This window comes from Gadus chalcogrammus, chromosome 15 (assembly GCF_026213295.1).
Source record: "Gadus chalcogrammus isolate NIFS_2021 chromosome 15, NIFS_Gcha_1.0, whole genome shotgun sequence".
Classification (NCBI taxonomy): Eukaryota; Metazoa; Chordata; class Actinopteri; order Gadiformes; family Gadidae; genus Gadus; species Gadus chalcogrammus.
This window is the reverse complement of record NC_079426.1, coordinates 1,171,566-1,197,480: the sequence shown is the minus strand read 5'-3', so window position 1 is coordinate 1,197,480 and position 25,915 is coordinate 1,171,566. Positions and strand designations below refer to the sequence as shown.

The following is a 25,915-nucleotide window of genomic DNA, read 5'->3' as shown; positions in this document are numbered from 1 at the left end:
CAAACCAGTTTGACCCTTTTCTGTATCAATAAGCTAATGTTATTAAATGTAACTGTATGTGTCGTGAACGCTTGTGGTCATTTGCCTAGCCTCTTCCTCGTCCTTCTGCAGAAGACATCTACCAGGTTTGTAGGCTCCTTGATTGACAAAAAACAACCTTTTGGCAAAATTTCAGATTGACAATTAGAAATGAAAAATAATATAAACGTTGAATAAAAATGATCATTTACATTAACAGAGGTGAATGGCTGGTCATGTAATAACTATACCTGATGAATACAATGTTTTCACTGGTCTTCCCATTGATGCATTACTGCTAATCTGATCCTACATTTAAAAATGATGAATCGCACTTGTAGCTTATCCATTGTTTTGTGTACATGAAAGTTACCAAACATGTTCTACCTTTTTAAAGCGCATAACACAATAACAACACAAATCCGAAAACATATTCAAAGTTCTGCAGAATTTATTTCATTCCATCAGTTTAAACAAACAGCAGCCATTACAGAAATATTTACAAGTCTGCTCTATAATATTTTTAAAATACTTTTGGAAACAAGTCGAGTGCCGCAGCTTTCCACTCGCTGTAAGGCTTCAGTTCAGTGCTTTCCCAGTCCCTCTGCTGGTTAAACCATCTTTTCCAGTCCCTCTGCTGGTTAAACCATCTTTTTCGGTGCATCTCTTCCCACCTCATATCCCGAAAGAAAATTAAAATAAAATGAAAAAAAAGGGGAGAACAAACCTTCTTCAGCCCAAGCCTCAAAGTCACTGTAGCTGTGCTGAGGGGGGGGGGGCTCTGGAAACTACAGCTCCCCCTAGAGGGCGGGAGGGGCACACCATCGGCTACAACACTACAGACGTCACCGTAGGACACGGCTGGACGCGGAGCAGGCTCCGTAGAACAACACCGCCCAGCCTACAGACTCCCCCTCACCCCACCCCCCAGGACACGGACGCTCACACACCGAGGCCAACGCCACGACCGGTTCATACCGGTACGCACGGCTCCCCGCCGCCCGGGAGGGGGGGCCGAGGGGGGCTTAGAAGGGGGTTAACACTGGTTCTTCAGCGGAGGACGCTCTCCACCACGGGGACAGCCACCGTATGAACAGAGTGCGAGGGGGGAGGAGGAGGAGGGAGGTGGGCGGAGCTGAGATGCTCCACCGCCACCGCCCGCCTCTCTCCTCCTCCGAGCCTCGCGTGCAGCAGGGGGTGCGGTTACCGGGGCCCGCTTCCTTCCTGAGGGGTAGCGTAGAGCGCACCGGGCCGGGGGTGTGGGGGGTTACTGCAGGGAGGTCATGAAGCTGTCGAGGTTGTACTCGGTGTCGTACTGCTGCTGGTCCCACAGCTCGCCCAGTCCGTCCAGAACCGTCCGCATGGACGTCTTCCCCGCCGCCGACGCAGACGACTCCCCCTTCTCCCCCTTGTTGTCCTGCGCACACACACACACACACACACACACACACACACACACACACACACACACACACACACACACACACACACACACACACACACACACACACACGCAGGGTGTCAGCGACGCGCACGTACGGATCAGAAACGGACACGAATTACAGGATGTTGAACTTTGCTGGAATGTGCGACCAGAATTCAGAGTACATGCGGCCACGTTGGGGTCGTGGCTCCACCGTCCACAGATAGCGGCCGTCCTGCGTGGCTTCTAGGACAGTGATCAGGGAGGGAGGGAGGGAGGGAGGGACGCACCTTGTCCAGGGAGAAGAGGTTGAGCAACTGGTCGGTGCCCATGCTCTGCAGGCTGGAGTTCTCCTGGCTGATGATGGTGTTGGCGACGCCCATCTTGAACTTCTGCAGCCCCATGATCTTCTCCTCCAGGGTGCCGCGCGTGATCAGCCGGTACACGTTCACCACGCGTTTCTGGGGACACACACACACACACACACACACACACACACACACACACACACACACACACACACACACACACACACACACACACACACACACACACACACACACACACACACACACACACACACACACACACACACACACACACACACACACACACAGTGTGAGCAAGAGCGTTGTCAGCTAGTGATGGCGTCAATGCGAACAACCCTTCATGAACCGAGATCTGGAGTTTGAAAAAGATGACGACCATCATGACCACGATATCGAAAATAAGTGTTTTCCGCCTCAAGCTTAAACCGGCCGTTGAACGGCAGAAACAGACAGCATGGTTTGCACTCGTAATGGTTTTAGATTAAGCCCTTTGCTCCACTTGGGTGCATAGGCCGCTGACGAATATCCTCCATTTCACTCTGCTTATGGCTTCACGCTCTCCCAGTTGAGCCCCCTGACATCACTGCCTCTACACTGTAGTTCACTCTAAGCCCTGATGGTTAAACCCTGCATGAGCAGATCTGCTGGTATAACGACCACTTCATTATTCCTCCTAATGTTGTGCATGAAATCAAACATCTGTGGTTGACTGGAACGGCGGAGGACAAGGGAGGTCTTTGGACCCCCGCCACAGCCAGCGGCGTGGGTGCTGACCAGACACAGACAGACAGACTGGGGGCTGACCAGAGACAGACAGACTGGGTGCTGACCAGAGACAGACAGACAGACGGGTTGGGTGCTGACCAGAGACAGACAGACAGACAGACAGGGTGCTGACCAGAGACAGACAGACTGACTGGGTGCTGACCAGAGACAGACTGGGTGCTGACCAGCGACACACAGACAGACTGGGTGCTGACCAGAGACAGACAGACAGACGGGTTGGGTGCTGACCAGAGACAGACAGACAGACGGGTTGGGTGCTGACCAGAGACAGACAGACTGACTGGGTGCTGACCAGAGACAGACTGGGTGCTGACCAGCGACACACAGACAGACTGGGTGCTGACCAGAGACAGACAGACAGACGGGTTGGGTGCTGACCAGAGACACACAGACAGACTGGGTGCTGACCAGAGACACACAGACAGACTGGGTGCTGACCAGAGACAGACAGACAGACTGGGTGCTGACCAGAGACAGACAGACGGACTGGGTGCTGACCAGAGACAGACAGACAGACTGGGTGCTGACCAGAGACAGACAGACAGACTGGGTGCTGACCAGAGACAGACAGACGGACTGGGTGCTGACCAGAGACACACACAGACAGACGGGTTGCTGCAGGGTCTCTTGAGGACTCACCTGTCCTATCCGGTGGGCGCGGTCCATGGCCTGCAGGTCCCTCATGGGGTTCCAGTCGTGCTCCACGAACACCACGGTGTCCGCCCCCGTCAGGTTAAGCCCCAGGCCCCCCACGTGGGTGGTGAGCAGCAGCACGTCGATGGACGGGTCGTTGTTGAACCTGGGCGTGGCGGGGGGGCGTGGCGTGGCGGGGGGGGAGAGAACAGAGTCAATACAAAGTATGAGATGGCAAAACCCAAAATCCCCTCTGGAGGATTGGAGGAGAGGAGATGGAATCAGAGGGTATTTGCATGTCGGCCTGACTATCATGTGACAGAGGATCAGTTCCCGAGGACTTTCTGACCTCGAGACAATCCTTACAGGAAGTGAAAACAGGAAGTGCTTCTGCAGATCCTCTTGTGGACACGCGCTGCCCCGTGTCACCGGGCAGTGGCGTCGTGACCGCACTGCGTGGGACTGCCCGCTCACCTCATCACCTAAAGCAGCGCTCGGCCGTTCCACGCCCAGGGTGTTTTTAACGTCCAGATAATAAAATAAAATCAGGGATCTCCGGCTGTCACAGGCCTTAAGAACCATCAGGCCGGATTAAAGGATTGATGGCCTCCCTGTCTGGTCTACCTACCTAACCAGTGTTCAGGACCCGTCCTCCTAAAGGGCGTTCAGTCCCAGCGCTGTAGCCACTGAGCTAGTCCTGTGTCTTAGGGTAGAGGCTTTGGAGAGTGGTGGGATGTTTTCAGCTGGATACTTTCAGAAAGTGGCTGCTGCCCCTGGCTCCTTTTACCAGACAGCCTATGCTAGCTTTACTCATTTCCTCCGAAGGCTGAAGACCTGCCCCTCTAAGGTTTCCTGCCGTGCTGAACTCGCACGGCATTGGGTTCCCAGACGACCCCGGTAACAGAGGAAGCACTGCACGGGCTCCGGGTTTCAGAGGAAGTGGCCGTCCCGGGCTATGCGTGCATTATTAAAAGGTCGTATCAGCGATTCTAGGCCGAAACATTAACGATCCCAATCATCTGATCCTTCCTCACGATCCGCTGACCGCCCGGCCCGTAGCAGGCCGTCGAGGAAACGCTTCTGTGTTGGCAGCCTACCCTCAGAGATCGTACTCAAAAACAAACGGTACTACCAACCGCTCAAAACCAGAATAAATCCTATACTAACCCGCCACCGACCAGGGGCGGGTGTTGTGGGTTTTACGCTGCGTTTGGGATCGTTTTTACTGGATGCATGGAACACGAAGGGAGGGGTGAGCAGGCTCTGTTGGTTTGGGATCTCCCCCGGCGTTACCTGGAGACGATGCCGTGCCTCTGGCCGGCCGGCACGCTGCCGTCCAGCCGCAGGTAGGAGACGCTGGGCAGCTTGGGCCTCAGCAGGTCCTTCTCCACCATGTCCAGCATGCTCTTCAGCTGGCAGAAGATCAGCACACGGTGCTGGGCCACCACCGCCTCGGGGCAGCCCTCGGCCGCGCCGCCGCCGCCGCCCAGCCCGCAGTCCACCAGCAGCTGGGGGGGCAGAGGGTCACCACCAGGGGGCAACAGGGCGGGGCCGTTTGGCCTCAAATTGTATCTACCATTTATTCTAACCAAACCGGATTATCGTTATACATTATCATTATATATTATCATCATTATATATTATTATTATTATATTTTCCTCTTTTTCGATGAATGAACAAATATATATATATATATATATATATATATATATATATATATATATATATATATATATATATATATATATATATATATATATATATATATATATATATATATATATATATATTTATTTATATCTAAACCATGAATTCGAATGACGATGAATGGCCCAGCTCGAGTAGGAAGCCAAGGCACTGGACCGTTCAAGGCAGACCACTGGGAGGTCTTAACCCCCCCTCCCCCCCACCGGACAGGTACCTGTTTGAGTGCCGAGAGTTTGGGTGCGTGTTGGATGTCACGCAGGCTGGTGTTCTGAGCAGCCAGTTGCTCCGTGATGCGTTTGTACTCGGGGTGCTGAGGAGTCAGGACCAGCCCGGGGTGGTTACACAGCTTCCTCAAGTACTGCAGAGCCTGCAACACACACACACACACACACACACACACACACACACACACACACACACACACACACACACACACACACACACACACACACACACACACACACACACACACACACACACACACACACACACACACACACACACACACACACACACACACACACACACACCTCATGATCCATTGCTCAACTCGCCACGGTGGAAGAAGGAAATAAAAACTTCCCGTCTCTCGTTTCCCATCCTGTGAACGTCTTGGGGGTCACAGGAGATGAAACGAGGCGCTGTTCAGCGCTGCAGAGTGGACGTGTGTCAGGGTTAGGGTTAGTACCTGGAACACGTGACCCGTGGCCTTCAGCTTGGGCTTCTCCTCCTCCTCCTGCGAGGCCAGAGAGATGGTGTCCTCCACGCCCACCTTGGCCCGAGACTTAGCGAAGTCCTCGTACAGCTGAACCTGCAGGCAGAGAGCGCACACGGGGTCAGCCACACCCTCCCAGCACCCCCCGTCCTGCGGGGTACGGGCTGCTTAGGGTCGGGTGTGCGTCTGGATTATAACGGCTGTGTTACCGTACCAAAAGCACTCGTTGCCTTAAAATAAAACTTCAAAACCAAGTTAAGACTCTAGATGTTCTGGGCCACGGAGCTCAGCAGCAGGAACGCTATATTCAAGTTGGCCCGATCAATAATCAGATTAAACAGTCAACTATCAAAGATGGACATTTATGACCTCCCCCGAGCTGAATCAAGCCTCAGGGTGGGTGGGGGGGGGGTGGGGGGGGCGTACCTGCAGGGGGCTCAGGGTGGGGGGGGGGGGGGGGGCGTACCTGCAGGGGGCTCAGGTTGCAGTAGTAGTCCTGGATGATCTTGGGAGGAAGATCCTGCAGCACGTCCTCCTTCATCCTCCTCAGCAGGAAGGGCAGCACCTGTCTGTGGAGCGCCTCCATGGCCAGAACACCTGGAGGGGGGGGCAGGGCTGAGTCAGAGGGCTGGCAGAGGACCGAGTGGCAGAGGGCCGAGTGGCAGAGGGCCGAGTGGCAGAGGACCGAGTGGCAGAGGACCGAGTGGCAGAGGACCGAGTGGCAGAGGACCGAGTGGCAGAGGACCGAGTGGCAGAGGACCGAGTGGCAGAGGACCGAGTGGCAGAGGACCGAGTGGCAGAGGACCGAGTGGCAGAGGACCGAGTGGCAGAGGACCGAGTGGCAGAGGACCGAGTGGCAGAGGACCGAGTGGCAGAGGACCGAGTGGCAGAGGACAGAGTGGCAGAGGACTGCCATGTGGTGACGCTGGAACAATAACCCAACCATAAACTTCATCCTCAAGGACGAGGGGAGGTCTGCTGGAGCACGGGTTCATTAACGCCAGCGCCGTTTCTGATTGGTTCCAAATGATGTAAGGGGATGCAATCAGCAGAGAGATCGCCTTCAATTTAAGCAAATTTCTTCTGACGGATCACATTCTGACTGCCCTTCGTGGGGGCTCAAGGTGGCTACTCTGGGTGCATTCATCCGGGCTGTGCAGCAGAATCCTGGGAGCAGTTTCATTCTGACGGGACGGCTCCTCTTACCGGCCTCCTGCTCCCGGGAGGAGCTCTTGGCGTCGCGGCTGGCCAGGATGGGCTTCCCGTAGCGGGCAGCAAACTGTCGCTCGGTGCCCAGGAAGCCCGGCATGAGGAAGTCAAACAGCGACCACAGCTCCAGCACGTTGTTCTGGGGGTGGGGAGGAAAGAACATGAAACTATTATTATTAATGGTTGTCTGAGGGGGACGTTGTAATTACATTGGACAAACCAGATGCATTGTTTGAGTGTTTTAGCACACGTGCTGATTCACAACACTTGTCCACAGGTGGCTTTTGAAAAGATAGAACAATTAAAATAGAAAGAAAGGAAAAAAACAAAAAAACTAATTAACATGTAAAGCATTTTTACATGTTAGTTACATACATACTCTACAGAGCAAAGGTAACATGGTCAAGCCATCATCCAATTAAGAACTATTCATGTGAGCACTGTTTAGATTATAGCCATTCTTTGAGTCCTTTGTTAGACAATACTCAACTTTACACATGCAGACACGCGTTAAATTAAGGTTAGGGATGTGGTTATACCTGGATGGGCGTTCCCGACAGGATGACTCTGAAGTTAGCAGCCAGCTGCTTGATCGCCTTTGAGAGTTTAGTCTTCCCGTTCTTGATGACATGACCCTCGTCAAGAATACAATAATTGAATTTTATATTTCTGCAGAAAAGAAAGAAAGAAAAAGAGTCATAAAACAATGAATTGTGCAAGAACAGCAAAACGCCAAGCAAACAATCAGAGAAGACAAAGAGTTGCTTACTTGAAGAAGTCGATGTCGTTCCTTACAACATCGTATGACGCGACTATGAGATTGTGTTTCTTCACTTGATGTTGCAACCTGGAAAAGAACGCGTGGGTTAGTCCTCTGAATAGAATCGGTCCACGATAGAGTCACGACTCTGAATATTAACCGGCTCCTAAGGCCTGATTAGGGTCCACGTTCACGCAACGCATTGACCACGCAGTCGCTTCAACGTAGTCGGGAACCATTATGGTTCTGCGTCGGTATACGCGTCACTATGCACGGCCGTGTTAAAGAGAGAACAAATAGTCGTCTCCGTCTGTGCAAAGCGTATTGCCGGAAATGACGCAGCAAGCGGACCAATCACAGCGCCAGCAGCTGCGTCACCTCGACGCAAGGTTAACATCTTTGGGAGCCGCGTGTCAGGCCCTCGACGTGAACGCAAGGAGAGTCCGCAAGGAAGTATCGGGTGCGAAACCCCCTTGGGTCGAGTGAACGTGGGACCCTAATCGGCCCGTAACTGTACCTGACTCGCTCCAGCGGAGGCCCCGTGTAGTGCAGGGGGCTCAGGTACTCCTTGGGGCAGAACTTGCTGACCTCGTCCACCCAGTGGCCCGTCAGGGTGGGCGGACAGACCACCAGGGAGGGCAGGGGGCTGCAGCCCGCCGCCTGGGTCCTGGCGTACTCCTGCGCTCTGCAGATGACAATAGTGGGTTTAAGAATACCTTATCGGCACAATACCCTCCGTGGTACTTTCAGGTGGTTAACACGTATGCCTTTCCCCGATCACTGAGCATCAACGATCCAACCGCCCTCCACCCAGCCAGTGGGAGGTGATGCTGCTGTACCTGAGGTAGTGGTCCCCAGCCAGGATGCAGATAGACTGCAGGGTCTTGCCCAGGCCCATGTCGTCGCACAGGATCCCGTGCAGCTTGTATTTGTTCAGGAAGGAGAGCCAGTTCACGCCGTCCTGGGAGGGGCAAAGGGCGGACCCGTTAGGGGCTCCTTATGGGAGAGGTAAAGAGCGCTCGTTGTGGTTTCATACGTTCGACCGAACCCCGCACGTTACAGAGATAGAACGCGGTTCTAGGACGGTGTTCTGGGAGTAAGAGAAAGGTTTGGAGGTGAAACAATCTCTTCTTTCTGTGGCGTTTCACACCGCTGCACAAAGTGGTGTATCGCTGACCGGTCTCACTAGAGACGCAGCACGACCGCGTCAACGAAACAGGATATAGAAGTTAGTGAGAATGCTGGCACACCAGCTTGTGTAAGGCATAATAAATAAGACAGGAGAACACGGAGAAAGGGGTTGACCGTCATCTGCAGGAGGACGAGGTGTGGTTGGGCGTTGGATGAACATAGATTAACAAAGACCAGTTGGACGTAGCCTCCAGGGTTTCCCCAAGATGTTCAACGTTACGGCGTACGAAGCAGTTCACTGCATCATCGGTTTTCCCCACTCAAAACGTATACGCCGTTCCACATGGCGTAGACCGTAGAGAATGTGCTTACATCAGACAGAAGCATCTCTACGCACCATAAACTCCTCCAGACATTACGTCGCCACGCAGACGGGCCCCGTGGTTTTAACTGAAACAGCTGCACAGCCCCATCGGGGAGACAGATGGCGCGCTGAGCGGGGCCCTAGCCTCCCGCTATAGGCATAGCGCAGGCAGAGCCAAGCCTCTCCTCATCCGTTTAATCTGCCATGCAGTCAGCATGCCCCGTCTCTTGGGTCAACCATTAACCAGCGGAAGGAGAACGCATAAATCATTCAAGAGCTGGCGAGGGAAACAATCTCTTAAGGTATGGGGAGCACAGAGTTTCCATGGCGTGATGGATGCTAGGAGAGGGGGGAGAGGTACCCTACCTGCTGGTACTTCCGGAGCTCTGCGTTGATGGGCACGGGGATGTTGTAGTTCTCCAGCTTCCTGCTGTCCAACAGCTGCTCCAGGAAGTGGCGCTCTCTGGCCTTCTGGCGGATCAGGTCTGCAGACATGGCTGGAGGGTCGGGTATACCGGCCTGAACGAGAGACAAATAGACATTAACATTACAGGAAATGAATATACTTAGAAGAAAGAAAGATGCGTACAAAAGTGCATGCAGGCTATATAAACATCAGAAAGACATTATAATAATAATGGATAGATTTTATATGGCGCTTTTTTGGTCACCCAAAGACGCTTTACAAAGAAAAACAAGAAAACAAAATGCAGAAAAAAAAAAAAAGAAAAAAAAAAATCAAGCTGCATTCTGCGGACCTACCTCCAGGGGGAGCAGGCGGATGAGGGTGGCGAAGCACTGAGTGGCCATGAAGCGGATGCTGTCGTTGGGGTCACTCATGCGCCCCAATACGGGCACCACCAGCAGCACGATGTACGGCACGATGTCCACCTCCAGTTGCTCCATTATACCTGGGGGGGGGGGGGGGGGTCAAGGATCGCTCTCCCTCTCTCACATACACCCCAGAGGAGTGGATGTTTTTTTAACATTTTAGGCCGACTCAATCTCAGAACCACCTCACGACATCACGACAGCACACAGAAACAGCCGGCCCAGAGTTTGCCTGGGAAGCACAGACTACTAGTCATACTTATTGTGAAGCCCCCTCCGTCTCAGATGGGTTACCCGGGGCTGGGGTAGGCCGGGGCAATAAAACAATTCATCATCGTATCGTGACAGACTTTTGATCAATATCAATATAAAACCTGTTCAAAAAATAGAGACTGGACCACCGAATCTAGCAGCTGGGTTTGAAACACAAACGCGGTTCCATTCTTATTTACAATATCTGAGTGTTGTTCAGCGTTGAATCGACATTGGAGTGTTTATCAATGAGGAACAGCGGCAGGTCATATCAAGCGTTCAACAGCAGGGTTTCAGTCCATCATGGTAACTCAGTGGATTATTAATCAGTATGATCGTGATGTCCCTCAGCCGTCGGGCCCGGGCCCGGGCGGGGGGGGGGCGTGGAGGATACAGGCCATGGCCTCGATGGCGCCCTCCTGCTTGGTGCAGTCGTCGATGGCGGCCAGCCAGGGCAGCACGCGCTCCAGGAAGAGGTGCATGGTCTCCAGCGTGGACGTCCTGCCCAGCACGGCCACGCAGCGCGCCGCCATGTGCCGCACCGCCGTGTACGGGTGCTGCAGGCAGCTGAACAGGTGCGGCAGGTGCTCCAGCAGCTGGAGGGAACCGGCGACAGACAGGGTTAGAGCCGGGGTGGGAGAGGGCGGGGTTTAAAGGGTCACGTGACATGCCACCAGGTGGGTCATGGGACCTTTAAAAAGGTGTGACAAGCCGTTTTGAAAAGCTGCCCCTTATGACATCACAGGTGGGCGTGTCCCCCTAGATGTGTGCTGGACAGATCAGCCTCCCAGCCGACCCAGGGGACCGTAGCAAACGTTGCTCATCTACCCGTCACACATCTGGGTGGACACGCCCACCTGTGATGTCATAAGGGGCAGGTTTCCCCATACGGTTTGTAAGGCTAATCCCACTCACACCTGGTGGCATGTCACGGGACCTTTAAAGATATTCCTCCTTAATGGTGCTGGGGGGTCTGCCCCTTCCAGACCACTTCTACCCAGACCGAGGGTTGGCCGTGCCAGTGTGTGGCTGGCGAGCGCGTGGGCGAGCGGTCGTACCACGGGTTTGAGCTCTGCAGACATGGCGCTGGCCGTGACCTCGAGGATCTGCAGAGAGTTGATCAGCTCCTGGGCCACGGCGTCGCCGCGCTTCAGCTGGGCCGGCGCGTCTGGAACAACATGCATGACGGGGTTAACGTGGTTCAACTGGACGGCCGAAACTAGGGCTGCTGGATTATGGAAAAAATTAGAGTCACGATTATCTTGGTCAATATTGAAATCACGATTATTTTTGAGTTTGAAAACGCGATGTACTTATTCAGCAATTTGCTCCCAAAAAACACTTTGTAACTGAGAAAACTACACAAAATGGTCAAAAAGAACGTGTTCAAATCTAAAATACAATACAGATATGTATTGAGCCGTTCTTTCTATAAAAGATTTCATTAAATTAATATAATAACGACATTATATTCAGTTTTGTGATTGTTTGACGCTAAAATCAAAACTAAAGTCAAAACAACAAATAAACGTCTAAATCTTCATCAGCCCATCACCGGCATGAGTCTACAAGGCACCAGTATGTGGTATTCTAGGATTTGTATTAAATGCATCGTTCAGCAGACCTTCATCTGAAATGGTTGATAGTGAGAATGAGCGTATTGGATTTGAACCCCTTGCTGTAAAGGTCTGAGCCCTAGAGAGGCTTCGGGCTGCTGATGGAACCCCCTAGTCCCACGGTATGAACCTAAAGTACCTATGCCTTGCTTGTCATCCACAGCCGTCCTCAGGGGCCCCACCATGTTCTCCCACAGGTACGGCAGAGAGCCCGTGAGCTCGGCCCCAAAGTGCCTAGCGATAGTCGTCAGAGAGAACTCGGCTCCTCGCCTCTGAATCAGGCACGGCCTCTTAATCTGGGAGAGGACAGGGAAAGACGACGACATGAATAAAAGCCTTATTCATTATAATATAGAATGGAAGGAAGCGTTCGTTGCCCCAAACTCAAGCCTGTATTCCTACCTCATCATTGTCTGTACCGATTCCGCAGCCTGGTGAAAAATCGACGGAGGTCTTGGACATCTTGGGGGCGGGACCCCTCTTGCTGGTGATGGCGAACGCCGCCCTCTGGTGGCGGTAGAGGGTGATGATGCCTCGGGTCTTGCTGACGTTGTGGTGCATGCAGTCCTTCTCCGTGCCACCGACTAGCAACGAGAGGGGTGGGAATAAGACATGGTCATGAGGATGTTATGGCTTGAGCTGGACTTCAACCACATCCATTTGTTCCCCATCGACTCTGTAGGCCATCTAAAAGTTCCTCACTGGTGTACTTCGTTAATCATTTCCATGTGATAATTAGCATTACCCCGCCCCGATAAAAAGGACTTATGAGCGGTGAGATGGCTCAGCCCCGGCCTGGGAAGAACCAAACACGTCAGGAGCGGTTCGACATGAACCTGGATTTTCGAAAGATGTCTGCCCGTAACACAGACACAAAAGTCACGACGGGCTCGACCCGATATCAGAGCAGCCCATCGATACACTAAGGGGCCATCCCGGGTTCCCCTCAGTTTTATTCTGAAGGTGCCAGCGTTTAATGTAAACGTGATGGGTAGGGCTGGGCGATTTGGCCTAAAAACAAAATCTCGGATGTTTTCAAAGTGAAAAAAGAAAAAAGTTTCGATTTTATCGGAATAATAATAATGATTAACCAAAGCAAATAAATAACACACATCTCCCACTCTGCTGCGTGCCTCAGTTTAAGATGTATGAATAAATATTATGTGCTGCTGCTCAAGGTTGCCACAGACTTTAAGCAAACTCTACACACACTTATTTCAGTCCATGCTGCCATGTTGATATTTAACCATTTAGAATAAAAAAAAAAGGGTTAGGGTTAGCAAGTCGAAAGGAATTTGCTAAAGGTTGTTCCCCATACAAATAAAACAAACGCCACACGAAAATAGGAAACAAAAAAAAACTTTAAGGTCTGATTTTCTTTAAAAAAGAAAATCATTAATTCGAGTGACGATAGATGACCGAGCTCTCGCGACGGGACGGCCCCGTGCCACGGCGGGCTCACCTTTGAGGGCCTCGGGCGGCGGGGGCACGGGGCAGGAGGAGGAGGGCGTGACGGCGGGGTCTGCGCAGGCCGAGCTGCAGAGGTTCTTGATGATCTTGGTGTTAGGGCAGGGCTGGCGGGCGGCGCACTGCTGCAGCAGCTTGGCCAGGAAGGAGGCGGCGTAGCCCTGCACCAGGGCGTTCTCCTCGCGCTTCACGCCCTCCATCAGCGGCCGCACCAGCGGGTTCAGCTTGTCAGGCAGCGCCTGCAGGTTGACCACGGCGCAGGCCACCAACAGGTGCACGCGCAGGTGCAGCCGCTGCCACTCGGCGCTGGTCTCCTGCACCGTGGCGTGAGCCTGCTGCCGCTTGCCGTCCAGAGGCTGCCACTGCGCCGGCTGGCGGGCGCAGAGCTCCGCCGTGGCCTCGGCGAAGATGCTGGTTACCTAGGAAACAAGGGATGGGGTGAGCACCGGGTTCCTCCATCTTGATGTTGGCCAGAACTCTCCGCTGAGGAACGATGCAATTAACCGTCCTTTATTTAATCAGGTTTAGTCTCATTGAGATTAAAATCGTATGCAGTACGACAGCAGTACGCAGTTCCAACATAAAACACAAGACAAAGTACAAGTTCAATACTATGTGCAAAAGCAGTAATACATTTAGATCATCGACTAAAACATTTGCAATTCCCAATGGAGTCCGACATCAAACTCAGCTTTAAATGCGGGTTACACATCAGGGACGTCCTCCTGTGTGGTGTGTAGGGTGGCCTCACCAGCTCGTTGGCCTGGTCGATGGTGAACACGCTGCAGTTGATGCGCTCCGGCACGTCGATGTTGGCCTCGGCCAGCATGGCGATGAGCTGCTTGCACTCGTTCTGCATGCGGGTGAAGGGGATGGCGATCTCGTCGTAGTACAGCTGCTCGGACAGGATGGCCAGCAGGCGGGGCTGCACCATGACCGAGACCACCTGGCACTCCTGGGGGGGAGGGTAGAGTCATCAGGGGCTGACCGCTGCATTGGAGCCGTGTTCACGTCTCTAAACGATTGTGACATATATCTCCAAAAGCTTGAGCATTAATTCTAAACATAAAAAATGTAATTTAGCAAATAACTGAAGACAAAACATTGGTGTCAGTGACAGAATGTACGCGTTTACTAGGACCTGGGATTATTGTTCCTAGGCATACTGTGGGTTTATAAACCGAACCGAGTTTGGAAAAGGTATTTTAAGCTACAAACACTTCTAAACGCATAATTGCGTTGCATCCAAAACCGCAGAACTTTCTAGAGGACCAAAGGAAACGTTGACCGCCGGCCCGTCGGTGACTGGACCCATTGTTCACCCAAAGCCCTGCCGAGCTCCTCCTAAACAAAGGGACGCGGCACTCTGCCCCACCTTCTGCAGCGCGGCCCACTCGCATAGCACCAGCGCCACGGCTATACGCTGCAGCGCCGACTTGGTGTTGAGGTGGAAGAGCAGCAGCTGGCCCAGCGACTCCGCCGGACGGATCTCCTGGGAGGCGGCGTTGAGCTGCGGGTCGCAGATACACCGACACAGAGCGGCAAGCAGCCTGAGAGGAGAGGAAGGCAGCGCAGGAGAGGAGAGGAGGAGAGGGAGGAGTGGGAGGAGAGAGGAGGTAGACAGAGAGGAGAGGGAGGAGAGGGAGGAGTGGGAGCCAGAGAGGAGGAGAGGGAGCCAGAGAGGAGGAGAGGGAGCCAGAGAGGAGAGGAGAGGAGAGAGCCAGAGAGGAGAGGAGAGGAGAGAGCCAGAGAGGAGGAGAGGAGGGGAGTGGGAGAGGAGAGGAGTGAGCCAGAGAGGAGAGGAGTGAGCCAGAGAGGAGAGGAGTGAGCCAGAGAGGAGAGGAGAGGAGGGAGCCAGAGAGGAGAGGAGAGGAGGGAGCCAGAGAGGAGAGGAGAGGAGGGAGCCAGAGAGGAGAGGAGAGGAGGGAGCCAGAGAGGAGAGGAGAGGAGGGAGCCAGAGAGGAGAGGAGAGGAGGGAGCCAGAGAGGAGAGGAGGGGAGTGGGAGAGGAGAGAGAGCCAGAGAGGAGAGAGGGGGAGAGATTTAGTCACAGGTGAGATGGGTTCAGACAGGGAGGGAGGTTTGGTAGAAAGGAAAGCCAGGGGTAAAGTAGAGCAGAGCAGAGGAAGGTTACGCAGAGAAAGAAGTAAAGTAGAAACAAGGGGGGGGGGAGAAGTTAAGAAGAGAGAAGATAAAATAGTCAGACGTCAGAACAACAAACAAACGCCCACACACCCCGTGGCTCCGTGCCGTGCTACGGTCTGAAAGAACGCTCACAGGCTAGCTACTCCTCTACCGGGCAAGAGCTAAAGGAACACCCCACAGTATAGCCAGGGTTTGATAGTAAAGACCTGCCGAGGGATCCCAACACTTCCCTTAATGCAGGGGGACCAAAACCAGCGGACTCACTTGGCTGCGGTGAGGCGCGCGCGCACCACGACGTAATCCCTGGTGCCCTGGTCCTCCGTCACGGTCTCCGCCCCCGCTATGTACTCCTGGACCGTCTCCTTCACCTGGGGGAGCCCTCCTTGGCGGGCCTTGATGCCGGCCTTGTCCTGGAGACGGACAATTAACCAGTCAAGTCAATTCAGCCAAGGAACCCCGAGTTCCAGTCAAAATCCACTTGTGGCGTCAGAATGACTAGAGAATGACTTTGAGTCTTCAAAGCACAACATTGAGGCTTCAGTGAGGGCCCACAGAGCCATAAAGGCAGACATTACTGCGTCGGGGCCAGACGTACCTAGGCTTCAGTGAGGGCCCACAGAGCCATAAAGGCAGACGTTACTGCGTGGGGGCCAGACGTACCTGCTTGGAGCGGCACTTGACCTCCAGGAGCATGTTGAGGTCGATGGGGATGTGGGAGGCCTGCATCATGAGACACAGCCAGGCGCCCATCCACGGACAGCTGGCTGCCACCACAAACTGCTGATGGGCTCGCTTCAGCAGCTCCATCCAGACCTGCAGCGAGGCACAGCCGTTAGGACACAGTGGGCTGCATGGCAGCAGACTGGGAACGGTGGAGGCCAGGTTAGGGGATTAAATAAAACAGTATGCAAGAAGAAATGAGGGCCGCAGGGCTTCGGTTGCACTCAATCAGGGACGCGGTGACCCGTCAGGTCCCGGTACTCATCTTGAGACCTTCCTCGAGCCACACATTGAGGAGGCCAGACTGGCCCCAGACTGGGGCCAGACTGGCCCGTGTATGGCCCGTGTGTGGCCCGTGTGTGGCCCGTGTGTGGCCCGTGTGTGGCCCGTGTGTGGCCCGTGTGTGGCCCGTGTGTGGCCCGTGTGTGGCCCGTGTGTGGCCCGTGTGTGGCCCGTGTGTGGCCCGTGTGTGGCCCGTGTGTGGCCCGTGTGTGGCCCGTGTGTGGCCCGTGTGTGGCCCGTGTGTGGCCCGTGTGTGGCCCGTGTGTGGCCCGTGTGTGGCGTACGTCACCACACCAAAGGGGGGGGGGTTAGGAGAGGTGTCCGTGTGCGAGCGGAGACCTTCTGAATGAGGTCCAGGATGTCCTGGTGGCTCTCCAGGATGCAGGACTGGAAGATGTGGCGCAGCATCTCCTGCAGGACGGGGTTCAACCACTGGGCGCAGTCCTGCCGCCCAAGGGAAGGAGAGCTATTCGTTAATTTAACTTAACTAATAAGTTAAGTTATCCTTTATTTATCCCTTTTAAGGGGGAAATTCTTCTCTGCTTTTGACCCATCCGGGTAGCCGGTGAACACATACACAAACACACAGAGGTCCACACACATGGGGGTACACACATGGGGGTACACACATGGGGGTACACACATGGGGGTACACCGGCCCTCCCGGAGCAGTGGGCTGCAGCGGTGCATCGCCCGGGGAGCAGGTGGGGGTATCATGGGCACCTCATCCGTGGAGGCTCAGGATTCGAACTGGCCACCCTCCGGTGACCGGTCCAACTCCTTAACCAGTGTGCCACGGATTATATTAGGTTGTATTACAGCAGCAGAAACAAACACGGTGCATTCACCTGGTCGGCTTTGGAGAGCAGGGTGAACAGGGTCTCCAGGGCCGCCCGTCGGACCGAGGAGATGGTGTGCCTCAGGAAGGGCCAGACCCGCGGCACCAGGATGGTCAGACACTGCTCCAGGCTGGGGGGGGGGGGGACACACGAGAGGAGCACCGTGGTTAAAGAGCACTGACGACAGGGGGCTGAACCACACCGGTCTGGGGGGGGACGACACACGAGAGGAGCACCGTGGTTAAAGAGCACTGACGACAGGGGGCTGAACCACACCGGTCTGGGGGGGGGGGGGGGGGACACACGAGAGGAGCACCGTGGTTAAAGAGCACTGACGACAGGGGGCTGAACCACACCGGTCTGGGGGACGACGACACACGAGAGGAGCACCGTGGTTAATGAGCACTGACTGGGTCCGGTCGGGGGGGGGCTGACCTGCACTGGCGGACCTGGGGGTAGGTAAGCAGGGAGGACAGCAGGGTCATGATGCTGTTGGTGGAGGCGGTGAGGTCGTCCAGGTCCAGCAGGGCGTCCCACAGCGTGTTCACGATGAAGGGCACCTGGGGGCGGAGGGGAGACGCTCAGAACGGACCAGCAGGGCGTCATATAGAGGTGGTGCAGAGGAACAGTGAGGCCATAGTACACCACTCCCACATCCCACTCCGTAGCCACGGAGACCCCTCGAGCATTCAAAGTTCTCCGTCGGGATGTCGGATACGCAATGCAGTCCGCCGCCCGATCGATTTTATATGTTGACTACAAACAAAGGAAATAAACTCCCAAAGCTTTTCAAATCTAATTTGGTGTTTTATTGGTACTTAATGTGCAAAGTAAACAATGTACAAAGTAAATAAGGTGCAAAGTCAAACCAGGAAAAGGGATTCCGGAAATGATTTTGCCAGAGGACCAATCACAGCCCTTGCCGTCTCCGTTGCGTCAGCGGATAGTTAAAGAAATATTGTATGCTATGTAAGCCACGGAGAGGGCCTATGGCGACACAGAGGGCTCTCCGTGTCCCCGCACAGCCCTCTACGGAGGACTATAAACCGGCCTGGAGACAGGGGAGGGGCCCGGGGCTGACCTTGTTGGGCAGCAGCTGCACCAGGCCGTCCACCACGGGGATGAGCGAGGACGCCGCCACGGCGCGGACGTCGTCGTCCAGGTCTTGCAGGCCCTCGGTGATGGCGGGCAGGACCCGGGGCAGCAGCGCCGGGATCAGGTCCTGGGACGGGGGACACGGGCTCAGCACAAGGAGGCAACGCAGATCAACCAGAACTCAACAAACCACTGGACGGGCTGCGCCCACTCTCTGGGGCGGTATAACAACTCAGACTATAGCACACGACAATAACAGTCTTTAAAGCTTATTCTACTTTTATGAACTTTGTGCACACGTTAAACTTTGGGCCAAGATCAGGACTTACTAAGTATCGAGCACTAGTAAATCCCCCAATTTTCATTTAAAGCTGTTTCAGAGTTAGAATTTCCTTTATATAAGAGGGATTTCAAAGTCAGCTACTGGGCATTAAAGGTGGCACAATTTGATTGGTTCGCTATCTCGGGATATTGGGCAATATCCCATGAATGAGACCTCATACGCGGGATATTGTTCGTCACGCTAATAAAAACCAATAAACAGCTAATAAAACTCCCGGCTGTTCCCTTGGTCTTCGGTGAATAATGGGTACATGTTATTCCCCCTCCCCATCTCGCCCTGGTCGTACCTGTCGGACGGCGAGGGCGTACTTGATGCCCAGCAGGCCGCCGTGCCGGACCTCCCACTGGTCCTCGGTGAGCAGCGTCAGCAGGATGTCCACCGTCATGGCGACGCCGTTCTCCGTCATGTGACGCAGGGCCACGCCCAGAGACTGGGCGCACGTCTCCCTCACGGGGGCCACCACCTAGGGGAAGGGGGGGGGGGGGGTACAGACACTCACTGCGGGCCCAGTGTCGTTCCATTCTGGATGTGGTCATCCCATCACGGCGGTTACACAGTCTGGCCCTATTTGGCGGGTGCTTGAACTGCCATACAACGTAAGCTGTTAGGAATCTGCTACAGTGTGCTCTACAATGCAACGGACCAAACAAACACCACACAAAAATAGGAAGCCGAAGAGCTAAAAAAGGAACAGAAATACAGACGTAAGATAAAGTTTGTTGTGGCAGGTGACTCCAGTGGAAGTTCACCTAAAGTGCTAGAGTTAGGTGATATTAGGTGCAGTGTTTCGTCGCCGGCCAGCGACGCTCACCTCGTCGGACACAAAGTCCCCGAAGCGGTCGAGAGCGAAGATGCAGAGCAGTCGGATCACGAGGTCGTCGAGCCACTCCTGGTGCTGCCGCGTCATCTACCAACGCCAAACACAAGGCGTGAATCACCAGGTCACAGGGTTACACAGCGAGGGGGCAGAATGGAAACCTGCTGCGTAGAAGATGGCCACACCTGCTCCGCCGTGCTCCCCACCAGCTTGCCGCCGCCGCGCCCGTGGAACTTGAGGATTTCTCTAAGCCCCGTGCCGGCACCGTGACGGACCTGTAAGCAGACAGCATGGTTATAGTCAACCCCAAAGCCTCCCCATGTCACTGTCACCGATCAACAGCTTTACTGACACCTATGCAAACCATTTCCTCCACATTGCAATCAACTCAGTTTAGAATTTAATTTAAACCTTTTCATCGAGGAATAACCCTTACACAGGTAAAGCCCCCCCACAATTGCAATTTAGAGATTTCGCCTAAACCTTCTTAGCGCAATTTCACTTTATTGGCATCAAATATTGATCCAGGTACTTATCAGATGTGCTATAGATTTGAACTGAACGGCAAAAACCATCTGGTGGATGATGCTGTTTACCTCCCAGGAGGGGTTGAAGAGGTCGTTGCAGAGTTCCTCACAGAAGCTTTCCAGAGGCCATTCCTGTGTCTGGAGGAAAAGACAACAGAGCACACGTTTAAGCCTTCCCGCTCCACTGTAACGGACACCTGCACCTCTGCAAAGACCAGCCTCCAGGCAAGAGTCCTTCTTAGTTTGATTTGATTTTAGGGGTAACATGCCATAAGAGTTTCATCCAAGGCAGTACAGACGTCCTTTACCTCTTCAAGACTGCTGGAGGAATCCCGAACATTGTCGATTACGACTTTAACGTCTGATGCCGATTGGTCGATGACCACATTCGATGTTTTTCTTCGTTTCTCGTCGGGTTCGGCATCCATGCTGTCGTTACTAAAAGAGAACATTAGTACATTATGTTGGTTAGACATTTCCACAATAGTGGAATTGTGCCTTTAGTTGCGACATGCTAAGAAGATTCAAAGATACTCATATCAATGCGTCTGATTAACAAAATGATACTACAAAAAGATTGAAGGCCTGCAACACAGAAAACAAACGTACCTTTTCTCATTTGGATCCATGTCTCTGGATCGTTGCTTTGCTACTAGCTTTGCTATCCGCTTAGCTTTATTCCGTTGTCGATTGCTCATGCCGGGCCTGAATTCAGAGTCAATCAACTCTGCTGCCTGCATGGGCTGAGAACGAGAACTTGGTGAATTTCAGTCAACTTAAAATAGGTTTAGAGTTACTGTTTAAATATTGGGGATTGTAGTAGCAGAGTGTCCTACAATATATGACATACACCATTAGAAACAGGATCACTCTTATAATCTCATGCACCATCAAAACGTTTAATCCCAACAGATCTGCTGGACCATGAAAAACATGCAACACGTCCGCTTTCTGGAAGATGGAGCACCAGGCGAGTGAACCGAAGTCATGTTTAAATATTCAGTGCCGCAAATGCTAGGTTTGTTTGCGTCACGAACCAACCTTCTGAACCCCAGTGCCCTGTTATGCGTGATCCACAGAGTGTGCACTGAAAATCCACCCCTACACCTGCCATTTTTAGTTGTGGCTACAGGGCCAGACAGTATAAAGATGCAGACGCTGCAGCTGAAATGCAAGCACACAAATACCTAGTGTGCAAGCAAAGTGGTCTATGATGATTTATAATGTTTGTGCACAAAATAAGAAAAGGCGCCTTTGGAGATGAAACTGGGCTACTTTTCTTTTGATTAATGAGTATTAGTTCAGAAATCTGTGCTTGGCTTGTCAGATCTAGTTTCACGCTGGCAGGTTAATCAGGCCATGAATTCTGCCACAATGTCTGCCGACCCAGCACCACTAAACCGTAGACAAATGTACAAACAGCAGCGTCTTCCAAGATAAACCTTTTTTTCTCCCCGCTGTATCCAAGAGTATTTTTAGACTCGGTGGCTCTTTTGAGAGTGCGGCTCACCGGTTCTAAATCACCAGGTGAAAAAGCTAAATATAATCTTTGCAAAACAAAAAACGAAAGTATTTTTAACCACATGACGAAGTTCAGTCCGAGATCTATTTCAGACCCCGTGGTCTACGGTGGACACTCCCTGGCTGAGAGCACATGGAGGGCCAGCCCCGGCGGGGGACTCACTGCGTGGTTGTAGGCGCTGGATCCGGCAGCTGCCGTGGCGTTGTGCTGCGTGTAGTCCAGGTCATCGTCGTTGAACAGCTCCTGGGTGTCCATGCCGATGGCCGCGCCCATGTCCAGGCCCAGCTTCCTCTGGAGGAGCTTGCGCTGGCGTGCCAAGCGCTCTTTGGGATCTACTTCCCCTGAGGAGCACAGAGGCAGGATTAAGAGGGATGAGAGCCAGGGCGGTGACACCAACCACCTTCATGGTGGACCGCAGTGGGGCCAGCAGGTGCTGCTGCTTAGGAAGGAGACCGACTCTGGCCCAGCATTCAGTCCATGTCATAGCAGAACTAGCAGTCCAATAGCAGGACTACTAACCCATCTGCCCTACTGTGTAATAGCAGGACTACTAACCTATCAGTCCTACTGTGTAATAGCAGGACTACTAACCCATCTGTCCTACTGTGTAATAGCAGGACTACTAACCCATCTGTCCTACTGTGTAATAGCAGGACTACTAACCCATCTGTCCTACTGTGTAATAGTAGGACTACTAACCTAACAGTCCTACTGTGTAATAGCAGGACTTCTAACCCAACAGTCCTACTGTGTAATACTATTACACAGTAGGACTGTTAGGTTAGAAGTCCTGCTAATACAGTAATAGCAGGACTACTAACCTAACAGTCCTACTGTGTAATAGCAGGACTACTAACCTAACAGTCCTACTGTGCAATAGCAGGACTTCTAACCCAACAGTCCTACTGTGTAATAGCAGGACTTCTTACCCAACAGTCCTACTGTGTAATAGCAGGACTTCTAACCCAACAGTCCTACTGTGTAATAGCAGGACTTCTAACCCAACAGTCCTACTGTGTAATAGCAGGACTTCTAACCCAACAGTCCTACTGTGTAATAGCAGGACTTCTAACCTAACAGTCCTACTGTGTAATAGCAGGACTTCTCACCTAACAGTCCTACTGTGTAATAGCAGGACTTCTTACCTAACAGTCCTGTGTAATTGCAGGACTACTGCGGGACCACTGAAGGACGTGCGCCTTGTTTCAATTTTTCTCATAGAAATATTCTACCAAAGAAAACTAATTTGTTGCTGATGCAGGGGGTTTGGATAAGGGAATTTCCAAAGAGGGCAGTCTACACAATGTTGATTTGAAAAAACCTTTAGACACGTTTTTACTTAGTTTATGTTAGCCAATCGCATGCTTACAACCGTCTCCAGCAACATGGTGGCCAAAAAAAACATTGAGCAAAAGAAAGTGAAACGCATCTAATGGCAGACAAGTTAAAGCTTGTGTTTCAGTTTCTTTTGCTCGGGTAATTGAGCACCAACGTTATTGCACTTCAAGTGTAATCAAGCGTTTTGCAACTTCTGAATCAAACTTTTTAAGAAAAGTTAACATTCTCGTTAATGTAATGGGATAAAAGATTAGCATCACGGGTCAAAAGTTGGGGATGTGCATGAGCATTCTTTAGAAAAGTGTGGCTGATAGGAATGGGAGGGGCCTTCTTACCAGACTTGTCATCCTGAAGCTCAAACTCGGCCCCTGCGGATCCCAGTAGAGAAGCTCCGTGTTTGAGAAGGCGGGAGATGTCGAAGTGGTAGAAACTCAACCTGTCACATGACGGCTCTTCAGGAGACTCTTCGTCGCAACACTCTAGAAGGGCCAATCAGAACAGAGTTGCTAAATTAAGCACAACGAAGGAGACACAAAAAAGGTTTAATTAAGTCCTTGTCAAAACCGTCAGCACCCATTGTACTGAAGGCAGGCTTTAATAGTTAAAACTGTTGACAGACATTAACAACTATTTGTAAAATGATAATCAGACTACATTGCCTAAGCGTCACGCGTTTTATGGTTTGAACATTAAAGATGATTTGGGAATGACCAGGGCAACATTTGATGGCAAAAAAACAAAACATCTCATTGCCATAAATATATCATCCATCATAAAAGGAACATCAATGAATATATAGAAACAATAAATCAGAATTGATTTTCTTAATGATGTCACTAAGTTTATGTATTTTTCAAGAACAAATATTTGCTCATTGATTATGGTCGCAGGACAACGCGTGATGACAGTTTGGTGCAAAGTGCCGTAAATTCCACTTAATCTCTCAACCTTGAAGGATGCTGAAAGAAAAGAGTAACCATAGCAACTTCTGTGGTCCATCGAAAATCAATCGTAAATTCAATGCAGTCGCTTTTACCATCGTTTCAAAGCAATCCTACCCAAAACGAGGATGTGAAGTGCAACATGTTTCTCGGGGGAAAGGGTGCCTTGATTGACCAGACTGCTTGATTGGCTTACCCTTCTTAGGCTTAGGGGCCGGGTCCCACTCGGGGATGTTCTTAACCACAGCTTCGACTGCCTGCCCAGCTGCTATGCGGGTGTCCCAGTTGGGACTCCTCAAATAGTTCAAAACCTGAAAAATAATAATAATGTTACACCAATGGTCACCATGTATATTATATTACTCAACACATGCTTCTTATGGATATTTTCTTTAAATTATTCCAGCAGATAGAGAAACGCTGCCTTGATATTCGTGCCTTGATGCCCACCAGTGTGGCAACTTGCATGCCGTGTTAAATTGCTGAATATGTGGAGTTTGTGCATTTGTGCAGCCTCTCTTTTGTCACCGAACAGGGATGAAGCTGTGTTGAACTAAGACTAAAAGTGTGGGGGAGTCGACAATGGTGTACAGTGACAATGGTCGATACTGAGCATATCATGGAAAAGTCATGTCCATGCAAGAGTATCGCACTGCGCACACCTTTGATAGGAGATTGTTGAGCTCATGTGGGTGGAGTTTGACCACGTCTCCGAGCTGCTGGGCTGCTGCTTTCCTGGTTACTGGAGTTGTTCCCGTGTCCAGCAGGATGAACAAACGATCAAGTCTAGAAACAGAATACCAGTTATACACACCAGTATTTCCTTATTTTGTTAGCACAGTGTTGATGCAAATAAGCAACAAAGTAAATATACTATTGCATTCAGGTGTTGGGGAAAGTGTGCTTGGGTTAATCAGTACAAATAGCATTGCATACCATGAAATAGATATTTGCATTCTACAAAATACGCAATTACAACAAGGAGAATGAGGTTTTATGTGTGTAACTTACAAAAAATGCAAGCTATCCTTTGAGCTATACACTCCCTAAAAAGGACCTTACCAGGATAATGTATAGAGAGGGGTTTAAGTTAAGACTAGAAACTGTTGGACCTAGTTACTCTCATCCAAACAATACACTTTAAACCAGCCCAACAAATGAGGGGCCAGGGAAATAATTACCATCTTAAACAGTGTCAAACATAGAAATGTCTTGATGTCTGTTTAATCTAGATAAGCTATATGCTAAATGACAGTTAAATGACAGTTCAGTCATCCTCAAAAGACAACACAAATTTGCATCCCAACATGCTTTCGGCGATCAAAAAAACAGCAGGGTCATTTATTTATTGACAGAAGATCAATGTTCTGCAACAAGTGCTAAACGATGGAGAAATAAGAAGATCTCCCACTGAAGCAGCACTAGCAGGTGGCCATGAGAGTAAAGTAAAGAGAAATGTGTTTCACGTCGTTTACTGTGTTGATCTATAGAACGTGCGGTCAAGTCAGACAATCATTAAACAAACGTGGCCTTCTAAACTGTGATCCGAGTCTATCAGACTTAAAATTACACATAGAAAGCTAGCAGGCCCGGTCTGACCATGCCATCCTCAGCCCAATCGGAGGCTAACCGGCAACGATTAGTTAGCTAGGCTAGTTAGCCAAGTTAGCAACTTGAGCACAAATCCAAGTCAACCAGTATCAAGTGCATCTTACCTCGATACAGCCATGGTCAGATAGTTCAGCTATCGTATCTCTGCTCCAACATTCAAGAGGACAGCAGAACTTTGGACTGTGTCTTGTGCTGTGTGTGTGTGCTATCTTGGACTACTTGGTGAAGTGACACGCTAGCTGTAGCCAACAAGGGCTGTGCTGCTCCTGAACCGCGCATCCAGTTCGCTAGCGTTTCATGGCTTCAAACTTGTCTCTCTTGTCTCTTCGTATATCTTCTTTCACACAATATCGCCAAATACTATAAGCATATCAAAGTGTAGCTGGGTTTAACCCTCAGAAATACTTGCTGATAGATACTTTAACCTAATAAGATGTAAAGAGTAATTTTGTCGCACGCTGAAGGAAACCCCGAAGACTGTTTTTATATGAGGA

The 25,915-nt window shown here is 51.6% G+C and overlaps 1 protein-coding gene across 2 annotated transcripts; it reads right to left on the bottom strand.

Moving 5' to 3' along the window:
* On the bottom strand, positions 1 to 25,913 carry btaf1 (BTAF1 RNA polymerase II, B-TFIID transcription factor-associated). 2 transcript variants are annotated; one of them, XM_056609030.1, is made up of 38 exons: positions 25,526 to 25,913; positions 24,473 to 24,596; positions 24,007 to 24,121; positions 23,205 to 23,348; positions 21,694 to 21,872; positions 20,619 to 20,752; positions 20,318 to 20,447; positions 20,079 to 20,147; positions 19,668 to 19,757; positions 19,477 to 19,572; positions 18,952 to 19,128; positions 18,309 to 18,449; positions 17,663 to 17,787; positions 17,237 to 17,357; positions 16,728 to 16,832; positions 16,047 to 16,199; positions 15,651 to 15,796; positions 14,618 to 14,792; positions 13,994 to 14,197; positions 13,238 to 13,661; positions 12,178 to 12,359; positions 11,915 to 12,071; positions 11,218 to 11,327; positions 10,554 to 10,755; positions 9,839 to 9,987; positions 9,443 to 9,595; positions 8,421 to 8,542; positions 8,099 to 8,266; positions 7,591 to 7,668; positions 7,361 to 7,490; positions 6,819 to 6,960; positions 6,079 to 6,209; positions 5,586 to 5,708; positions 5,112 to 5,264; positions 4,483 to 4,697; positions 3,196 to 3,355; positions 1,732 to 1,902; positions 1 to 1,435 (listed from the first exon to the last, which is right to left on the bottom strand). In XM_056609030.1, exons 1-38 carry the CDS (start codon positions 25,537 to 25,539, stop codon positions 1,286 to 1,288), a joined length of 5,562 nt encoding a protein of 1,853 aa, XP_056465005.1. In that variant the 5' UTR covers positions 25,540 to 25,913; the 3' UTR covers positions 1 to 1,285. The 2 variants fall into 2 exon arrangements, with proteins under 2 accessions (XP_056465005.1, XP_056465006.1); XM_056609031.1 differs by having other exon boundaries at positions 21,694 to 21,863.
* Positions 25,914 to 25,915: the final 2 nt, after the last annotated feature.

Coding starts and splice junctions, on each gene's coding strand:
- btaf1 (XM_056609030.1), bottom strand. Junction 9,988..10,553: donor CGCCATCGAGGCCATGGCCT/GTATCCTCCACG, acceptor CCCCCCCCCCAG/GTATAATGGAGCAACTGGAG. Junction 7,669..8,098: donor CCTCCGCTGGAGCGAGTCAG/GTACAGTTACGG, acceptor GTTCTTTTCCAG/GTTGCAACATCAAGTGAAGA.